Source organism: Stegostoma tigrinum, chromosome 21 (genome assembly GCF_030684315.1).
Source record: "Stegostoma tigrinum isolate sSteTig4 chromosome 21, sSteTig4.hap1, whole genome shotgun sequence".
Classification (NCBI taxonomy): domain Eukaryota; kingdom Metazoa; phylum Chordata; class Chondrichthyes; order Orectolobiformes; family Stegostomatidae; genus Stegostoma; species Stegostoma tigrinum.
In genome coordinates, this window is record NC_081374.1 from 32,054,646 (window position 1) to 32,074,020 (window position 19,375).

General features: G+C 40.5%; 1 protein-coding gene across 4 annotated transcripts in view; it reads right to left on the reverse strand.

The window, feature by feature from the left end:
- The window catches only part of LOC125462690 (ladinin-1-like), a 148,845-nt gene that overhangs the window by 84,335 nt on the left and 45,135 nt on the right, over nt 1-19,375 (reverse strand). The window contains exon 1 of one of the 4 annotated variants that reach the window (XM_059653425.1): nt 17,067-17,283. The exons of 2 other annotated variants lie outside the window; for them this stretch is intronic. In XM_059653425.1, coding sequence (XP_059509408.1) covers nt 17,067-17,104 — 38 coding nt within the window. In that variant the 5' untranslated portion in view covers nt 17,105-17,283. Of the gene's footprint in view, nt 1-17,066; nt 17,284-19,375 lie in introns of those variants that run through there. One more of the 4 variants, XM_059653427.1, reaches the window with a different exon arrangement.

Genomic DNA, 19,375 nt, shown 5'->3' on the forward strand with positions numbered 1-19,375 from the left:
TGAAAATGGGATGTCAGTGTCAGGATTCGGTCAGGAAAGTATTGGACCTTGTTTTGTTACGGAACTCCCAACCTTGACAGATTGAGCAATCTTCCAACACTCACTGCACAGGCTGTCTATTTTCATACGGTCCAGGGCATTGCTGAAACCCACGTATATTATCACAGCAAAAATCAGTCACTAAGCATAGCACACCAGGAATCATTCTTAATGATACTGTGTTTTGTTTTAATAAAAATGGAGAAAAATGTTACAGAACCTGACCACTAGTAACAAGGCCATACAATTCCATAAATCCAGAAGCACAAAACAGATCAATGTGAACCAAATAGAGTGTAATTTGTTACCATTTAAACTCACCACCTCCATCTCCATCTCCACATAAACGTAATCTGTGTGGGGAATTTCAATGTCCACCACTAAGCAAGCAATGCTACAGATTGAGCTGGTTGGGTTCTAAGGGACATAGCCAGTAGACTGTTTGCAGCAGGTGGTGAGTGAACCAATAAGGGGGAAAAACATACTTGACCTCATCCTTACCACTTTGCCAGCTGCAACTGCATCTGTCCATGACAGTAACGGTAAGAGTGGCCATCGCACAGTCCTTGTGGAGATGAGGTCCCATCTTCACATTGAGAATAACATCCATCATGTTGTGTGGCACTATCACTGTGCTAATTGGGACCCTTCAAACAAGTCTAGCAACTCAAGACTGGGTATCCATGAGGCACTGTGGGCCATCAACAGCAGCAAAATTATACTCCAGCACAATCTGTTACCTCATGGCCCAGCATATCCCCCACTCAACCATGGCCACCAAGCTAGAGGATTAACCCTGGTTCAATGGTGAGTGCAAGAGGGCATGAGGTGTGAATGAGGTGTCAACCTGGCGAATCCACCAAACAGGACTATATGCACACCAAACAGCAACCAAAAGACAGGGCTAAACAATCCCACAACCAACAGAACAGATCTAAGCTCTGGATTCCTGCCAAATCCAGTCATGAATGGTGGTGGACAATTAAACAACTCACTGGAGGCAGTAGCTCCATAATTATCCTCAATGATGGAAGAGCCCAGTTCATCAGTGCAAAAGTTAAGGCTGAAGCACTCACAGAAATCTTCCGCCAGAAGTGCCGAGTGGGTATCGGGGGCAAACTCTCTGGTGGTTGGAATCATACCTGACACAAAGGAAAATGGTTGTGGTTGTCGGGGGCCAATCATCATCTCAGCCTCAGGACATCTTTACAGGAGTTCCTCAGGGTAGTTTTCTCGGCCCAATCATCTTCAGCTGCTTCAATGACCTTCCCTCCATCACAACATCAGAAGTGGGGATCTTAACCGATGATTGCATAATATTCAGCACCATTCACAACTCCTCTAATACTGAAGCAGTCCATGTTGAAATGCAACAAGATCTGGAGAATATTCAGGCTTGGGCTGACAAGAAGCCAGTGACATTCATGCCTCGCAAATACCAGGCTACGTCTCTTATTGGTGATGGTCAACCTAACCACCACCCCTTGACATCTGATGGTGTTACCACCACTGAATCCCCCACTACCAATATCCTGGGGGTTATTATTGATCAGAAACTCAATTGGACTCACCACATAAACAGTGGCTACAAGAGTAGGTCATATCCTAGGAATACCACAGTGGTTAACTCACCTCTTGATTCCTCAAAGCCTGTCCATCATCTACAAGACACAAGTCAGGATTGTGATGGAATATTCCCCACTTGTCTGGATGAGTGCAGCTCCAACAACAGTTAAGAAGCTTGATACCATCCAGGACAAAGCAGCTCACTTGATTGGCACTATGTCCACAAGCATCCACTCCCTCTACACTGATGCTCAGTAGCAACAGTGTGAACAATCTACAAGGTGCACTGCAGAAATTTACTAAAATATCCTCAAACAGCACTGTCTAAATCCACGGCCACTTCCATCTAGAAGAACAAGAGCAGACATATGAGAACGCCAATGTTAAGGCTCCCTCCAAGCCACTCACCACCCTGACTTGGAAATATACCACTGTTCCTTCATTGTCACTGGGTCGAAATGCTGGAATTCCTCCCCTAAGGACATTGTGTGTTAACCCACTGCAGGTGGGCTGCAGTGGTTCAAGAAGGCAGCTCACCACCACCTTCTCAAGGGCGACTAGGGATGACAAGAAATGCTGGCCAGCCAGCGATGCCCACATCCCACAAATGAATATAAGTAAGTCCTCATTCCCATATTAGATTATATTGCAGATTATACCATCACATCTCCACCGATATGGCCGAAGATTTTGTCTGACTCATTTTGTCAGTTTAAGTCCAAGTTACACTTACCTCCTGGTAGATTTAAACTAGAAAGAGAAAAAATTGCAACTCCATAACCGGGCAGAAATAAACACCCCTGTGCTATTCCTGTTAACTGTTTCAACGTGAAACATCTGTTTATTTGCAGCAACTTCAGATTTACAAATGTGATGGAAAATATAGCTCCAGACATTTCGAGCACAATTAGATCAGAAAAAAAGCCTTTTGTGTGTTGTTGGAGCATCACTGTTAGAATCTGCGATCTGAACTTACTATATATGAAGGTATTAGTATAGAAATGATGTTAATATGCTAAGGGAGCAATATATGTCCAAGAGATTTAGTTTTTTTTGGTATAAAATGTCCTCATGTCACTGTGTATTGTATTCATAAAATCTCAGTCCCTGTTATGGTTCAGGAAGAGGAATTCTGAACATTTTTCTGCCAGTTGAGAGGAATGTGCTGCTTAAACTTCCTCATCTTATTGACCTATTGTCTTTTCATAGCTTTCTTTAATTAAGCCAGTTAATAGCATCCTGCATTACGCTAATCAAATTAGTTCATTTGGGAATCATGGAAAAAATATTTACTAATTACAGGCTGGTGGTAAAATCCCATGACTTAACGGAGAGTTTAATTTAAAGTTTTTGAGAAGATTTGTAGCTCAGGTTGTAGACTTGCTCGCTGAGCTGGTGTGTGTTTGTTTGCAGACGTTTCATCACGCTGCTGGGTAACATCATCAGTGCACGTCCGGTGAAGCATTGGTGTTCAGTCCTTCTTGCTATTTATATGCCTTGGTTTGCTGGAGTGCTTGGCATTACTTTCAGTTCAGTTTCTCAGTGGATTGTATATCAGGTCCAGCTCAATGTGTTTGTTGATGGAGTTCCGGTTGGAATGTCAGGTCTCCAGGAATACCCTGGCATATCTGTTTTGCGTATGCTGTTATGGATGCGTTGTTGTAGTCGAATTTGTGTCCTCCCTTGTCCACGTGTATTGAGACTAATGAGAATTGGTCATGTCTCTCAGTGGTTAGTTGGTATTCGTGCATTCTTATCGTCAGTTTTCTTCCAGTTTGGACAATGTTTCGCACAATCCTTGCATGATATTTTGTATATTATGTTAGTTTTAATGGTTTTGGGTATGTGATCCTTTACATTCTTCATCAGTGACTGTTGCAGGGTGGTTGTTGGTTTGTGCACTACTCTGATACCTAGGAGTCTGAGTAGTCTTGTGGTCATCTCTGATATGTCCCTGATGTACGGTGAGGTGACTAGTGTGTCTGGCCGTGTTGTGTCTTCTTGTTGCGCTTTCCTGAAGATGTAACAGCGGATTGTGATTTTTGGTTATCTGTTCCTTTTAAAAACTTCACGTAAGTGCTCCTGCTCTGTTTACGCAATTCCAGGTTGCTGCAGTGTGTTATGGCTCATTTGAACAATGTCCTGATGCAGCTCAATTTCTGCTTTTGGGGTGGTTGTTAGTGTAATTAAGAATCTGGCTCATGTGTGGTCTTTCTATATACGCTAGTCTGGAGTTCCCCGTTGTTTCTGCATTCTAGGACGGGTATTTGGCTATTGTTCTCTTCTTCTTTTGTGAATTTTATTCCTGTGATGATGCTGTTTATGCGTTGGTGGGTTTCTTCTAGTCTTGTGCTTTTGATGCATGAACACCAACTAGCCACAAAGAAACAATTCTCATTGGTCTCAATACACACAGACAAAGGAGGGCATGAATTTGACTGGGACAATACATCTGTAATAGCACAAACCAAACAAAGACATGCCAGGGAATTCCTGGAAGCCTGGAATTCCAACCGGAACTCCATCCAAAAAACACATTGAACTGGACCCAATATATAAACCAATGGAAAAGAGAAATGGAAGTGATGCCAATTACCCCAGCAAACCGAGGCACATAAATAACAGAACGCCAAGGCTTCAGCAGAGGCATGCTGACTGTGTTGCCTAGCAGGATAACATAACGTCTACAATCAGACGCACTGGCTCAGCAAACAAGCCTAGAACCCATGAGACTTTGATAGTTATATAATCTAAATTGGATATGATGTGTCGTATGAATTACATAACACCTATGCATTGAAAATATTTCTATAATTAAAACGGAGGCAGAATTTAAATATCTTATCCATTTAAAAATAAATTAACTGTATTATAATAGAACACTTAATAGTCAATACATTAAATAAATCCTCTTTTTTCTTTGATATGGTTCCTATTTCAAATAATGGAACAGCTTTAGGATCCTAAATTCTATCATGAAGAAACAACTTGTAAACCAATGTCATCAATGTTACGATATGGGAAAGCAGAAAAAGCAAGCTTTTGAAAAGTGTGCTAAGAATTTGGTCTCCCAAGAAAACAGAATCTCACTGCTGATGATGAAAATGGCCATAGATGGTTGTATATATGACAGAAGTAATCAAACTGCACTAAGTGAGATTTTTCAATATAGTTTTCTAACTAGTTGACCTGCTGAAGGGGTGGCTTAGTCTGATCCCTTCAAAGTTGTTTCACTCAATTCTTCACTTTTCAGGAAGGTAACAACAAGCTTTACGTGAGAAATTGATTGAACGAACACCAGTGAAAATTCACCCCTAGTGTATTTAGCTGGATTCAACCTCATTCGTTTTTAAAGGTAAATAAATGCATTCTAAGGTAAATTAAAGGGGAAAACACAATAGATTGCCAACAGCTGCTTCAGGAGTTTAGCAATCCCAGCAGGAAATTACTGCTATTTTTCCTGTTTTTTCACACTTTTGAGATTTATAGGTGTGAGGTCTAAACTGTGACAGGTCTGTACAAGACACAAACCTTGGAACACAGATGGATTAGATCACAGATTGATATCTAAAAGTGAGATGAGCTTGTGGTAAGTTTGCAATAAAATGTGCAGATGGAGAAATCAATTTAGATAATCAACGGTCAGGAGTTTATTCAGGAGAGGCAGAGGATGGAGAAGGCCCTTGCATTTCCTATCACAGGTCACTAGTGTATTCATGGAATAGAACAGTTTCCTGTACTGGGAGATGCTGTTATTGCATACATGTTGCCTTGCAGCTACATACTTGCAGCAAATTAATCCCAGGATATTTCAAAAACTTTGTTATTTAAGAGAACGGACGCCAGATCTATGATTAGTGCTATGCTGTCTAAATGAAACAGATGAATTCACGTACCAAATAAATTGCTTGGAGTTCAGAAATGTTTGCTCATAGTGCCTTGAGATGGCTAAAAAGCCAGAATAAAGGGTTATTTTTTCTGTGATCTTTACACAGCCAGACATGGCACAAAAGCCGCAACTGTCTGAAGATTTTCTTGACAAACTTCTGTCTCTTCAGGAGCCCAGAAAGCTCCTGATGATCTGGGGAGGGGTGTAGGTGATTAAAGAAAATACATTCAGAGGGAAAACAACAGTTGTGAGTTTTACCAGTCTCTTATCGATTGCATTCTACAAAATAAGTGTAATCATGGTGTCTTGTCTGAACACAGTAATGTGTAACTTTTTTTATTACTTTTGAATGAATAGCATTGACTGGAGTGCCCATAATTCTAATTGCCACAATTTGCTGATTTTTAGCTCCACAAAATCTTCAAAACAACATCTGCATCATTGATGCGTAGACTTAGCAAGTTCCAGGTGTTAACATCTGGAACATTATCAAGGAATGTCATAAAAATCTCAGTAATCTCCTTCAAGTTCTTACATATCATCAATCAATTATATTGACAACTTAAAGCCAAATTCTAAGTCACTTTATTCTGTACAGAGCTCCTTTAGTGCTTACAGAAAGAGCAGAATCCCACATTTTTACATAGGTCATACAGCTATCGTATTGCTATCCACCACCTGTAAAAATACACATGTATTCAATAATTAGATACAAAGCCCATTGGAACAACCTCAATACCTTTCCCCCCAGATATATCAGCACTAACAGCTGAGCCATCCATTCGCAATCCACTCATTCAACCTTTAGGGAATTACAAAGACAGCTCATATCTAGGCAGAGCAATATCGTTGTGGTGGTGGGGGGGGGGGGGGGCGCGGAGAGAGTGTGTGTGTGTGTGTGTGTGTGTGTGTGTGTGTGTGTGTGTGTGTGTGTGTGTGTCTGTGTGTCTGTGTGTCCATGTACTGCCTCCTGAACACCAGATAGTTGGAGTTTATGGACATTTGTTCTGCGGCCATTCATTTGAAGTCGATGTATTTTTGTATGAATCAGCAGTGAATGTCCAGCTATTCAGTTTTGACGTAAAACAGCTAAGCCTGGCAGTCCTTGCATTGCTATCTGCAGGACACGAATATCAGTGATCAAAAATCTTAACCAGTTTTCCTTTTCAGATTTCTGGGAATGGAAGCTAATTGTATTATCCTAACTCAAATTAAAACTTGGCACACACTAGGGAATTGCACCCAGCTTTAAAAGGTCCATGTGTCTTAATTACTTGATTTATAAACCTGATTTTTGATAAGCTCCTGATGAAGGTCTAACTAGATAAATATTACAACAACTCCTCAAAACTTTTCTACATGCATCAAAATGAAATTTCAGTATAACTGATAGTTGGTGAGGATGAATTGGTCCAGTTTGATACAAAATTAGGAATCTAGCCCTGACTGTTCTTTAAAGTATTCTTGGAAAACCACTGACATTCATTTGCACAATGTAAAGTTGTTTAATATTTTTATTTATGTAAATGTAATGCTCCCATACTGAAATGGGGGCGATAGATGAACGCAATGTAGCAGCAGAGGCTGAGTTCCTTACACCGACTGCAGTGCAAATAAGGACAGGAGAAACGTCACAGGCCACTGGCATTCAAAGGAGAGCTGGAGACCAGGCACCGGCTCAGGCCCCAGCAAGGGATGACCCTGTGGTCTCAGCAGAAGCAGCAGGGGGATCTGAGAGATGTACTGGCCTTCACTGAGAAGGTGGATTGATACAGTCAGTGTTGCGAATGCATGCCATGCGAACACGGGCGTGTTAGCAGTGGCCGTTCAGAAACAGGCCCAGGACCTTTAAGGGATGATGCCGAATTACAGGCACTTTCACTCCATCACACCAGACATTGGCCCTCAGGACCAAATGCATGGACAGAGGGGGAAATCTGACCCGAGTCCAGGTGCCTGTCCTCACAAGGACTCAGGATATACTGTCACAGCAAGAGATCCATGGCAGTTTTGACTCACCGTGAACACTGCAGAGGAGGCCAGGATCTTCACTTCAACCTTGCTTACCCCACTCTGACCCTTCAAATATCAGGGCAAGGCGGCTCAACTAGCCCTTAACCAGAAGGCTCATAGCATGTTTGATATATCCTTACCCAAAAGTCCCAAGATCACCTGACCACACCTCCAAGACCAACAGCATCCACCATGGGAGCTGGTTTCCTCCACAGTTTCTAGAAATTTCCCCACTTCCGAAGTTAAACTGACTGGTCTATTGGTGAAGAAAGATGTTACGTGTGAAATTCTATATCCTCCTGAACCACCCCAAAATCCAGGAAAGATTGCAAAATAATTGCCAGTGCCTCTGCAATTTCTATTCACTTCCCACTGACACTATCTCTATCAAACGTAAGTACTTTCTTCTTCATCTTAATTTAGACGATTTTAGACCCTGATTTTAGACTCTGCAACAAGGGTAAACATCCTCCCTGCATCTTGTCTGTCCACCCTGTTTATCTTTTTTTAAAAAATTTACATTTCAATCAGATCTCCTCTCATTCTTCTATACTCTAGTTAATAGAAGCCCATTTGAGCCAATCTCTCATCATATTGTAGTCATGCCATCCCTGGTAGCAACCTCGTAAGCCTCCAGTACACTCCCTCTATGACAACTGTAGCCTATGGCAAATATGTTCTGTACTTTATTGGGTGTTCCCAGGCAAATAGGTCACCAACAGCCACTATAAAGATGCCTAAAGTTACATCTCTCTTACAAGGTGGATATTATCCTGAAGAATCAGATGAGACAGGAGAAATGTTATTGAATTACACAAAGTACAAAGAACTAAGTTTCATCCTGTTGAATATGTTGATCCTAGCCAACATGATGACATAGGTAATGCAATTGACCTTAGTCTCTGCTGGGAAGGTAGGGATAAGCCAGGGCTCTTACTTGTGGGATTGCTATACATTGACATGTCTGAGCATGTGCATGTTAGATTTTGAAACCATTTTTGAGTTCACCTAAAAACTAAGAACATTTGGCTCAGCAACAGTAAAATCATGCACCTTGTGAGTGGTGAGGAGAAAATGACAGCAAAGCTGAGAATGGAAAGTAAAAACAAAATGCTGCTCATTTATTTTGGGTGCAGACTATCACTACTATGTTGTAATACAGATTCTCTACAGCGTGAGTTTACATAGTTGTTCTGTCAAACAGAAAAACAGACAAGTGATTGAATTGTTCCTTAATAGAGGAGTTACCATATGATTTCTCACTGATAAATAGTGTGACAGGAGGGACTTGTACAATGCCTAGATATTGGACACCGGGTAGAATTGTGTTGCATTTACCAGCTCTTACAAAACAGAATATTACTATTGAGAAACTACATGATACATTCATTGCAACAAGTTGGGGGTCAATCAACAGAAGTATCAGCTTGATATCACTCAGCACTGAATCACAGGAGCAGGTCATTCAGGCCCTCAGGCTTTCACTATTAGATCATGCTGGTTTTATACCTTTACAGAGACACCTTTGGATTTTAATCCCTTGAAACTGTTACCTAACAAAAATATATTCATCTCAACCTTTCTGGTTTCAATTAAAACAGTACCCGCTGCCTCCAGGAGAAGACGATCTCGAAATTTCATTCACTCTTCTGGGAAAAAGAACTCCTCGATACAGTTTATCATTTGTCTAGCTCTGCATTTAAGATTGTGGCACAGCACAGCCTCACCACAGGATCTAACTTGCATCTGACCCTTTACCATTTTTAACAGTTTCCGCGTAATTTTAGTGAGGTCTGGGACACATTGGTTATGCTGAGAATTGTGGCAGAATCACACAAGATGTCTGGCAAGGACTGTTCTGATACGAAAAGCATCTCACTGTATCTTTTATGGTAAGCTTCTTGATAGGCAGCCTCGAGTTTATTTTTAGTTAATCTCAGGATGAGGGCATTGTTGACAAGGCTAGCATCAACTGTCCATCCTTAACTGCCCACACGCCAGTTAAGAGTCAATCACATTGCTGTGGTTCACATTTAAACCAGGATAGCAGATCTTCTTCCCTGAAGGAGATCAGTAAACCAGATAGGTTTTTCTAACAATTGACAATGGATTCATGATCATTAATAGATTCTTAACTCCAGATTTCTGTTGAATTTGAATTCCACCTTCAGCCATGACAGGATTTGAAATTAGATCCCTCAGAACAGGGTTTCTGGATTAACAGTCCAGCAATAATACCAGTCCATTGTCTCTGTTCTGAGTTGCTAAGTGTGATTACGGCTTTTTAAATGCTTTATTAATGTTTGTTAACATTCAACTTGCCACCTCACCAAAAGCACCATATGTCTAGATATCAAGAAATGAAGATATGCAAGTTAAAGAGGGTACCTGGTGACTTTAACTCACCACTGGCTCCAAAGGACTGCCATGTTGGGCACCAGGCAACATCTCAGGGCATGCTCCATATGCACTGGCCACACACACCCTACAACCTGAGACATTGGCATTTAATGTGTGCCCGCCTCTAAGAATCCTCATGGCACACTTCAGACCCACTTACAGGATGTTTCCATATTTTAATGCTGCACCTTGGGCTGAACCAATAATTACATGGTACTGCTGTTGCAAGGACACCATGCTTTCAGGGGCACACAGCCAGTTCACGGACTGGACTAGGCTACATCTCTAGGATCTTCATTAACTTTCATAGGACTCCTTCATTCTAAGCGTACCAGGATGTTCCCAGCATTCGTGTCTTGTATTGTCTTGCCAGGCCTTTCTGAGCTTTGCCCCTAGAGCCACAGCTATGAGATTCATGTTATTTCTGTCTTGAGTTGCCATTTGGCACAGATACAAAGCCAGGAAGCCTGTCATGATTGTCAGCAGACCCCAGCCTTCACTCAGGTAGACCCACCACAATAAGTCAAGGACCACCTCCGATACCAGTCCAGCAGCTTGGACATAATCACTCAGCCACTCAGAGTGGTCAGAATCTTAATGGCTGACTTTTCAACACTTGTCTTGATACTTTCTACCCTAGTGGAGTTTGTTTTCCTCCCACAGTGAGAGGGAGGTAGGTACTGAGGGAGATGGAAATGGGAGGTACAGCTGTGACTTACAGGGCAGTTGTCCCAACTGAGTGAGCTGGCAGCACACAGGGTTAGTTGTGTTGGGGGTTGGGGTGGCTGAGGATGAGTGGACAAGGCAATAGTGAGAGTAGAGGAACATGGGTCTTAGTGGCAATTGGGAAATGTAGCTGAGACAAAGTGAGAGATATTGCAGAGAGGATGGTTACATGTGGTGAAGTGGAGAAGGACATTGCTCTTCTTTCTATATTGCTGGGTTTTCCGCCAAATGTCTGAAACTTCACTAAACCGGGTGGCAATTTCAGACAGATGGTCTCTTTTAGTACATCCCCATCTAGTCAGGAAACTCTAGGCCCCTGCCCACAGAGCAGTGCCCTGACTTCCTCTGTCTGCCCTATATGGGCAAATGTTAAAACTGTAACGTGATAGCTCCAGGCTGATAGTCTTTTAAATGGCAACACAATGATCTTTTAAAGGTGGCATGGGTGCAAGGGATGTCAGCTTTTCAGCAGTTAGCTGGAGAGTGGTGAGATATTTCAGGAAAGTCGCTTGGTAAGATAAGGATTGAATGGGACCTGAAGTATGCCATACAGGCGGGGTAGCGTAGTTAACAAGGTGTGTTTGCTAAAATACAGAAGGGAATCTCACTCGGCCTCATGGCAAGAATCCTTCCAAAGAAAACTCAACACAACTCACAATTAACCAAAGAAATTAAAGATTCAGCCCATTGAATGCTTACTCATCAAGTTTTGGTCTCAAAGGAATACAAGCCATGTTTACACCACCTGTTCTCATAATTTCACCATTTTCACTTGATGTTAAATAGCATTATCATCATTTAATATGCCACCTTCAACACTCCAGGTTTTGCTATTGACCAGAAACTCAACTGGACCAATTATATAAATACTGTGGGTACAAAAGCAGATCAGAGATGGAAATTCTGTCTAACTCCTCTCCTGACTCCTCAATAGCTGTTGATAATATATAAGGCCCAAGTCAAAAGTACAACTGAATACTGTCACTGAAGCTCAACTTTATTCAGAACAAAGCAAACCGATTGATCGGCACCCCATCTATGAGATGAAGTTTTCACCCCACCACAAATTTATCGTGGAAAAATGTGCGCTGTAAACACGATGCCAAAACTCTTTTGACAGCACCTTCCAAACCTTCATACTTTCTCACTTCGAAGGACACAGTACCATCTGGAAGTTCCTCCTCAGACCACACATGATCCTGCCTTGCAACTATATTGCCTCTCCTTCACCACTGTTGGATAAAAATCCTGGAATTCCCTTCCTAACAGAACTATGGGCGACGTAACAACAGATAGACTACCGTGACCAGCCACCACGTTCAAGGGCAATTAGGATGGGCAAAATATGCCATCATGACAAGTTGAGGAAGATGCCACTGGCAATGAATATTAACTCTCTCATTCCTTATCTTCTGATCAGTACCAATGGCAGATGAATAACCTGATAAAACAGGCAACTCACAAGAGAGGGATAAAGAAGTTTAAAATATCTCAGTAAAACTGGGTAATTAACCAGATGTGCTGGAGTTCTATTTTCAGGTATACAAGATGATTTGGACCAGTGTGCATCATTTCCAAGTTTTACTGGTTTTTTTTCCCTTAAACACACTAAGCAACCTCCCTTTTCTTTCGTTTTAGCAACACAGTCTTCACCATTTAAAGTTAAGGGTGGCATGAACTGCAAGACCCCTGTGCCACACCACTTAAAGTGTGAACTTTAGGATGTGCAATCACCAAACATAACATGGAATTTCATGGCCAAGATCTTTTTTTTTATATAGTCTTGAAAATTTAAGGTCAAGAGATGATTTGGGTACGTCTGTACCATAGCAGTGTCATGAATGCCTGAAGTAATTATTCAAGTGCTCTCTCTCTCTCTTTATTTGAATCTTAACCATAAGCAAATTGAGACAGCACAGACCTGGGCAGCAAATGTCCAAAACTATTGTCTATAGGAAATAAATCTTCTGAAATCGGTTGAGATAGGGTTAAAATTGCTACCGAATTCATGACTACCAACTTCTGTAAATTATTTTGCTGCTTTCCATCAAATATAATAATTTATAGAAAAGGCTTAAATAGCTTTTGTCATCTGGATATATCATTGAAAAATATACACTAATCTGCTAAAACAAAGTTAAAGTATCTTTGTCTTGGAGATGGTGTTCAATGGTCTCAAAAAAAAAATCAGTGAGCTCACCAGCTCCATCCAATTTCATAGTGGGCTAAATGATATTGCTCAAGGTAGTCACCTCAGTGCCAGTCATGCACTGATGTTTCTTTAGCGATCCTAGGAATCTGCTTCTCCCTGAGGTGCTGCATGGTCAGCTGATTCATTTTTGTGTAATCTCACGCAACGTGCTTCCATTTTTACCCACGGCCACCAGTGACACCAAGAACTGCCAGATCAAAGTGGAGAGGATCTCCAAGAAAATCACGCATATTGGTACAGGCATCAAACGAAAGAAAGCAGAGAAAATCCCAGAAGAGGCTACAGATCACAAATCTGCTCAGTTTAACCTACAACACAGTTTATGCTGACAGACTCTGCTGTCTGATCTCTCACAAACTCCTCAATCATTTGGCTCACCAAATGTACAGCAAGCGCCACAATCTTGAAATCTTCCATTTTTACAATGGACTCCATACCAAGCTCTTTTCAAGGGTATTTTTCTGGCAGTTGAGGGACCTGTTCCATTCCTCAGCCCATTATCTTCCTTCCCATTTTAGAATCATGTAAGCCTTACGGCGTGGAAGCAGGCCATTCAGCTCATCAGGTCCACACTGACCCTCCAAAGAGCCTCCCATTCAGATCTACCCCTGCCCTATCCCTTCACTTTCCACCCTAGATACTATAAGGCATTTTAGCACAGCCAATCCACCTAACCTGCACATCTTTTGACTGTGGGAGGAAACCAGAGCAGCCAGGAGGAATCCACAGAGACACTGGGAGAATGTGCAAACTCCACACAGGCAGTTGCCTGAGGCTGGAAATGAACTTGAATTTGTGGCACCGTGAGGCAGCCGTGCTAACCACTGAGTCACCATGCCGCCCATTATTACTGCTCTAATGCTTGTTTAAATGCTTTCCATTCTGAGTTGTGGAAGGCATGTTCAAATTTGAACTGAGAGAAACTTTGGGGATACAGAAAGTATTCAAAAGTTTCTTAGAAATGTCAACATATTTCTATTCATAATTGTGTATCATACTGAATAGTTGCATGTAGTGAGGTGCCTGCATGTAAGGAGTGGCTCTTCATAGTTAAAAGGGTGAGTGCTATCATGTTAACAATTGCCTATTCAATTCCTGAAATGGGAAGAGCTCTTACATTTATCCACAAAGAGCTGTTTAAGGAACATCTTACTCACTGGGGTAACTTTCTATGGCTGCTACAATACATATACAGTTCTGCAACACATTTTAACCAATATTTTATAGTAAGAGTGTTGGCATAAACCTTTTATTGTTCAAATAAGAAGTCACTTGCTGGCTCTCTGCTTGATTTGCTACACACCTATTTTACAAAATTAGTCATCAGATAAAAGCACAATGGTGTAGCGACAAAGTAACACAAATCTGACTTGAAGTTCGTTTCAGACAAATAACAAATCCTGTTCCATCAGCTAGAAAAGATGAGCTTCAACTTAACAACTTCTGCATGTAGATAGTTAGGTACCATCTGGCAGTATATCGAATGCATTCCATGACTCCTGGGTACCACATAGCTTTAGTTTTGAGTGGTTGTCTTTGATTTGACTTTGTTATTTAACTTTTTGACTTTGATAAACTTCCTGGAATTCAATCCAATTAGAAAAAGGTGGATCCCACAATCAGAGATAATGGGAACTGCAAATGCTGGAGAATTCCAAGATAATAAAATGTGAGGCTGGATGAACACAGCAGGCCAAGCAGCATCTCAGGAGCACAAAAGCTGACGTTTCGGGCCTGGACCCTTCATCAGAGAGGGGGATGGGGAGAGGGAACTGGAATAAATAGGGAGAGGGGGGGAGGCGGACTCTCCATCTTCGGTCCGCCTCCCCCCCTCTCCCTATTTATTCCAGTTCCCTCTCCCCATCCCCCTCTCTGATGAAGGGTCCAGGCCCGAAACGTCAGCTTTTGTGCTCCTGAGATCCCACAATCAGCCCAGACCAACTTGAAGTAGTTAAAATAATTACAATTTGTTTCTGCTTTGTTAATTTGAGTCAGAATAAAGTTGTCAATTTTTTTTATTGGTGCCTTTCCACTTTAGCAGGGTACCCGAAACAAATTGGAGTTCAATCTAGCTAAGAGGGTCTCTTTTGGAACATATATTTCCCTTACATTTGTTGGAATTGAACACTGTTCATTAATCCTATTCATGTAATTCTTTCTATTAGTTTCAAACTATGAAAAGTATCCTCTCAGATTTTGATGGAAACAACAAGACAGATCTGTGCTGACAATACATCAGTGCTGTCTTACGAGTAAGCTGTGTGCTAGATGCTGCTTTAACTCTATGAGCATGGGTGATTAATTAGAAAATAGTTAAGCAAATGACATGCGGACTGCTACGTTAAACTCTGAATGGTAGTTTTCAATAAGATTCCAGTTAAATTTTACTAGATTCAGGTAAGTCACATAATCACGGAAATTTTATGGTACAAAAAGGGGCCATTCAGTCCACTGTATTTGCAATACCATGTAAAATGATCATTATTGTGTAGTGCCGATTTCCTATACCCTCACACATAATTTTTATCCAAATTATCATCCAACATCTGCTTATATGGCCCAATTCAATCTGTTTCCAACATCTTTCCAAGCAGCACATTCCATACCCAAACTGCTTGCTGACTGAATACGTTTTCCTTACTTCACATTTGCTCCTTTTGAGGATCATTTTAAACCTATACCCCTTTGTTGTTGTTCCTTTTAAAAAGCGGGAATAATTTCTCCCTATCTACTCTATCCAGCCCAGCAATGATTTTGAAAACACCTGTCAGATGTCCTCTTTGCCTTTTCTCCAAGGACAACAGTCCCAATCTAATCATCATAACTGAAGGTCCCCATCCCTGGAACCATTCTTGTAAAATCTTTCTCCACTCTCTCTAATATGTTCACATCCTTTCTATATGGCAGCTAGAACTGCACACAATACTCCTGTTAAAATGTAACAGGGATGTTATACAACTTCAGCATTGTCTCTTTCCTCTTGTACTCTATGACCCAATTATTAAAGCTGAGGATCCCGTATACCTTACTGACTGCTCGCTCTACTCATCCTGCCACTTTCAATGGCCTGTGCATAAATAGACACACAGGTCCTTCTGCTTCTGCCCTCTCCTTAGAATTGTGGCCCCTATTTTTCATCCCATGTCATTCCATGTTCTTCCTCCCAAAATGCACCACCTTATACTTGTCTGCATTGAAACTCATCTGCCAACTACCCAGCCACTCTACAGCTTCTTTATGTCCCTCTGGAGTACTCCACTGTCTTCCTCAGAGTTTGCAATCCTTTCAAGTTTTGTTTTATTTGCAAACTTGCAATTGTCCCACGAACACAAAGGTCTAGATCCCTAATAAAAATCAGGAAAGGCAAGGATTCTAATGCTAATCTCTGGGAAACACCACAATAAATACTCTTTCAGCTTAAAAAATATCAAATGGCCATTACTCTGTCAATGGGTGAACAAACAATGGGACATGACAACAAACACAACTATAAATATATTTACAAAACGAATTGTTTCTACTGAAGATGAGTGCAGGCAGGATCATTCCTAACTCCTGAAATTAAGAAAGCACAGCTCCCTTTAAAAATAATAATTGGATTTTAAGTGGCATAGATACACATTTATTGTTTTTAAATTCTAGAACTTGAATAACAAATACACACAATGTATATATGTGAGATTATCTGTTGACTTCACATTCATCTGTGCATAAACACTGCAAAACAAATTCAGGACCCAGACCTCTGTAATGGCCAGTCTAGTATCCATTACTCCATATGCAATAATTAAGAGGGGGAGAAAAGTTCTGTTTGGGCTAATCATACACAGAGTTGCTGTTGTGAAAGTTTGCCAACTAAACAAGCTGCCTACAGTCTATTCAGGTGGTTGATTAGTAGAACAACAAATCTACTGGAACAGTTACTGAAAAGTTTTTTTTTCAGACTTGCTATGCCACCTCATGTTGTTGTTTAGATAGAAAGCGATTTCCTTATATATCGTTTCTACTTCGTTATCCTACATACGTGAACTTTCATCAGTCTGCACATATTAAAAAGCAGGATAGTTTAGTATACAGCATCAGTTGTCATCATATTTACATATACATCAGACTACAAGCTTTTTTGCTATGCATTTCTGACAATTATCCTGTAGAATTCAAGTGTAAATGCATACACTAATACGGAAGTAGTCAAAGTGTTAAATATTAATCGCTACCTACCTGGAGAGAGCAGTCCAACTTTTCCTATTTATTGACATTTTATCCCTCAGGCTGTATTAATCCCGTATCTGAATGAACTCCAGTGATAATTTTTATGATGATCTACACAACTGAACAATTCTACATGCAATGAATAAATAAACTTTCCTCACAGTTTGTCATCTGCTCTATAGTATTCATCCAGTCAGTGAAGTGCACCTTCACCCGAGTTTGTTAATACTCCCCTGCTGTGGGATCACGTGGTTCTTATCAGTTGTGTTGTGTACTGTACCTTACCTATTAGCTGCACCATTAAAAATATGAATCTTCAAAAATATCATGTTTATAGTTTACAACTAACTCTAAACGTCTGCAGGTGTGAACCTAACAATAGTGAATGATGTATGAAATGATTGGCTTCTAGGCTTCTAATGGGCCATTTTGCTTATGAACGACAATGTTCTAAATAATTGTGCATTGATAGAAGAAGAAATATGGCAGTGTAGAAGTAACTTATTTATTACTGAAAGGAGGAATCTAATAATATTTTATTTTTTTAAAATTCGTTTTCTAAATTTTCCCTGTATGTCTTTTGTCATTGAAATTGTGCCAATTTTAAATATGTTAGAGAAACTGACAAACAACTACCAACATACTTAAGTGGACAGAGTTAGAGTCTAAAAAGGAAGTTAGCAGTGATTACAAATGATTTTGTTTTCAGAATAAAGGACTGCAGGAAATATGAAGTTATCTTTGTTTGCTTGTACCAAAGTTATTTTTTTTAACTAAAGATTAAAACTCATAAGAGTCTGAGTTCTTAAATTTATTTAGAACACACCCAATCTTGTGTAATTGGAATCTCTACGGATGCTGAACTATTAGGACACAGCACAGACTGGTTAGTCCCCATAGTTTTTCTGATTGCTAAAGCAAATATTCTTGTTTTAACTGCCATACAAAACAGTATGTTGGTCACTATGTCAGGATTACATAGTACCACCTTGTAAAATGAGCTGGCAACAATATACAGAATTAACCCATTCTCCTTTTGACATCAATGTGTTCTTACATCCTTTTATGATATTGAAGCTAAGGCGCTTCAAATTAAACAGTGCTGGTTCTTGGCTACATGTATTGCAATATGCTAATATCCCACACTTGATCACGCTAATGCAGAAACCACCATGATTGGAGATTGCGATCGGACCCAAATTGCATTTTTGACATGGTATGTACTCTGCAGGGGACCTAGATGTGTACGTAGCTCTGATGAATTAAAGCTAGACTACATTTCTAAAAATCAGCCAGCAGTTCGTAAATGTGAGGTGCACTTGGGATGCAGCGGGTAGTGGAAATGTTTTGAATACCGGACTCAGTGAATTCATACAAAAGCTTTTCACTTACACAAGATTAAAATTCAGCCTACTGTTTCTGTGGAGGTAAAGAAGGCCAAGAAAGAATTCCAGGCTCTCAGGAGAGATTGTGAAGGAGATGTTTCTGTAGGAGGCAAGGAAGCCTCCGAAGCCAACACTGTAAAAGGAATCGGAGGAGGTAGTTATAAAGGTCAAGTTAAGAAATATGGTCCCAAAAGGCCTTCTTGTAGTGCAACAATAAGTTCAGTGACATCACAAGGGTGCTCAAAGTTATGAATGCTTCACGAAATATAACTTGCTAACCATTACTATACAATATTACTATATATTATATTACTATACTATATTACACACCATTCAATGCAACACGTTCGTCATGTGGTGTGGGCCGTTGAGAGTTTCTCTTTAAGGATTCCACGTATACAATGTCATGACTGTGCCTGCCAATGGCTTTGCAAGCTGCATGCTCAGAAATCAGTTGATTTGAATAATATGTGCTTAATAACTTAGTAGTGTCTCTTGTTCTTCACAATAAACCAACACAAAAAAAATCAATCCCTTATAAATAATTGATTATTAGATGATTGTTATTACATGATGCATCTGGCTATCTCGAGCAATCATAACTTGTATCTAACAATCTCATGGTGTAACTTTACTCACACACTTAGTAATGCTGCCAGTTCCATGCCCTTATATTGCAACTTCCACATACTTCAAGCGCATCGCTTAAAAACACTACAGCACATTCATGAAGTTCTTCCATCTTGTTTGCAGGATAAGCCTGCACAAAAAAAAGATCATTTTTGTTTCAAACATTTGAAAACACACACCAACGGTTTCAAGAACAGCTTCTTCTCTGCTGTTATCAGATTTTTGAAAGGACCTCTCAAATATTAGTGTTGATTTTTCTCTGTAGCTGAAACATCATATTTCTGTTCTATTACCCTCAGGTTC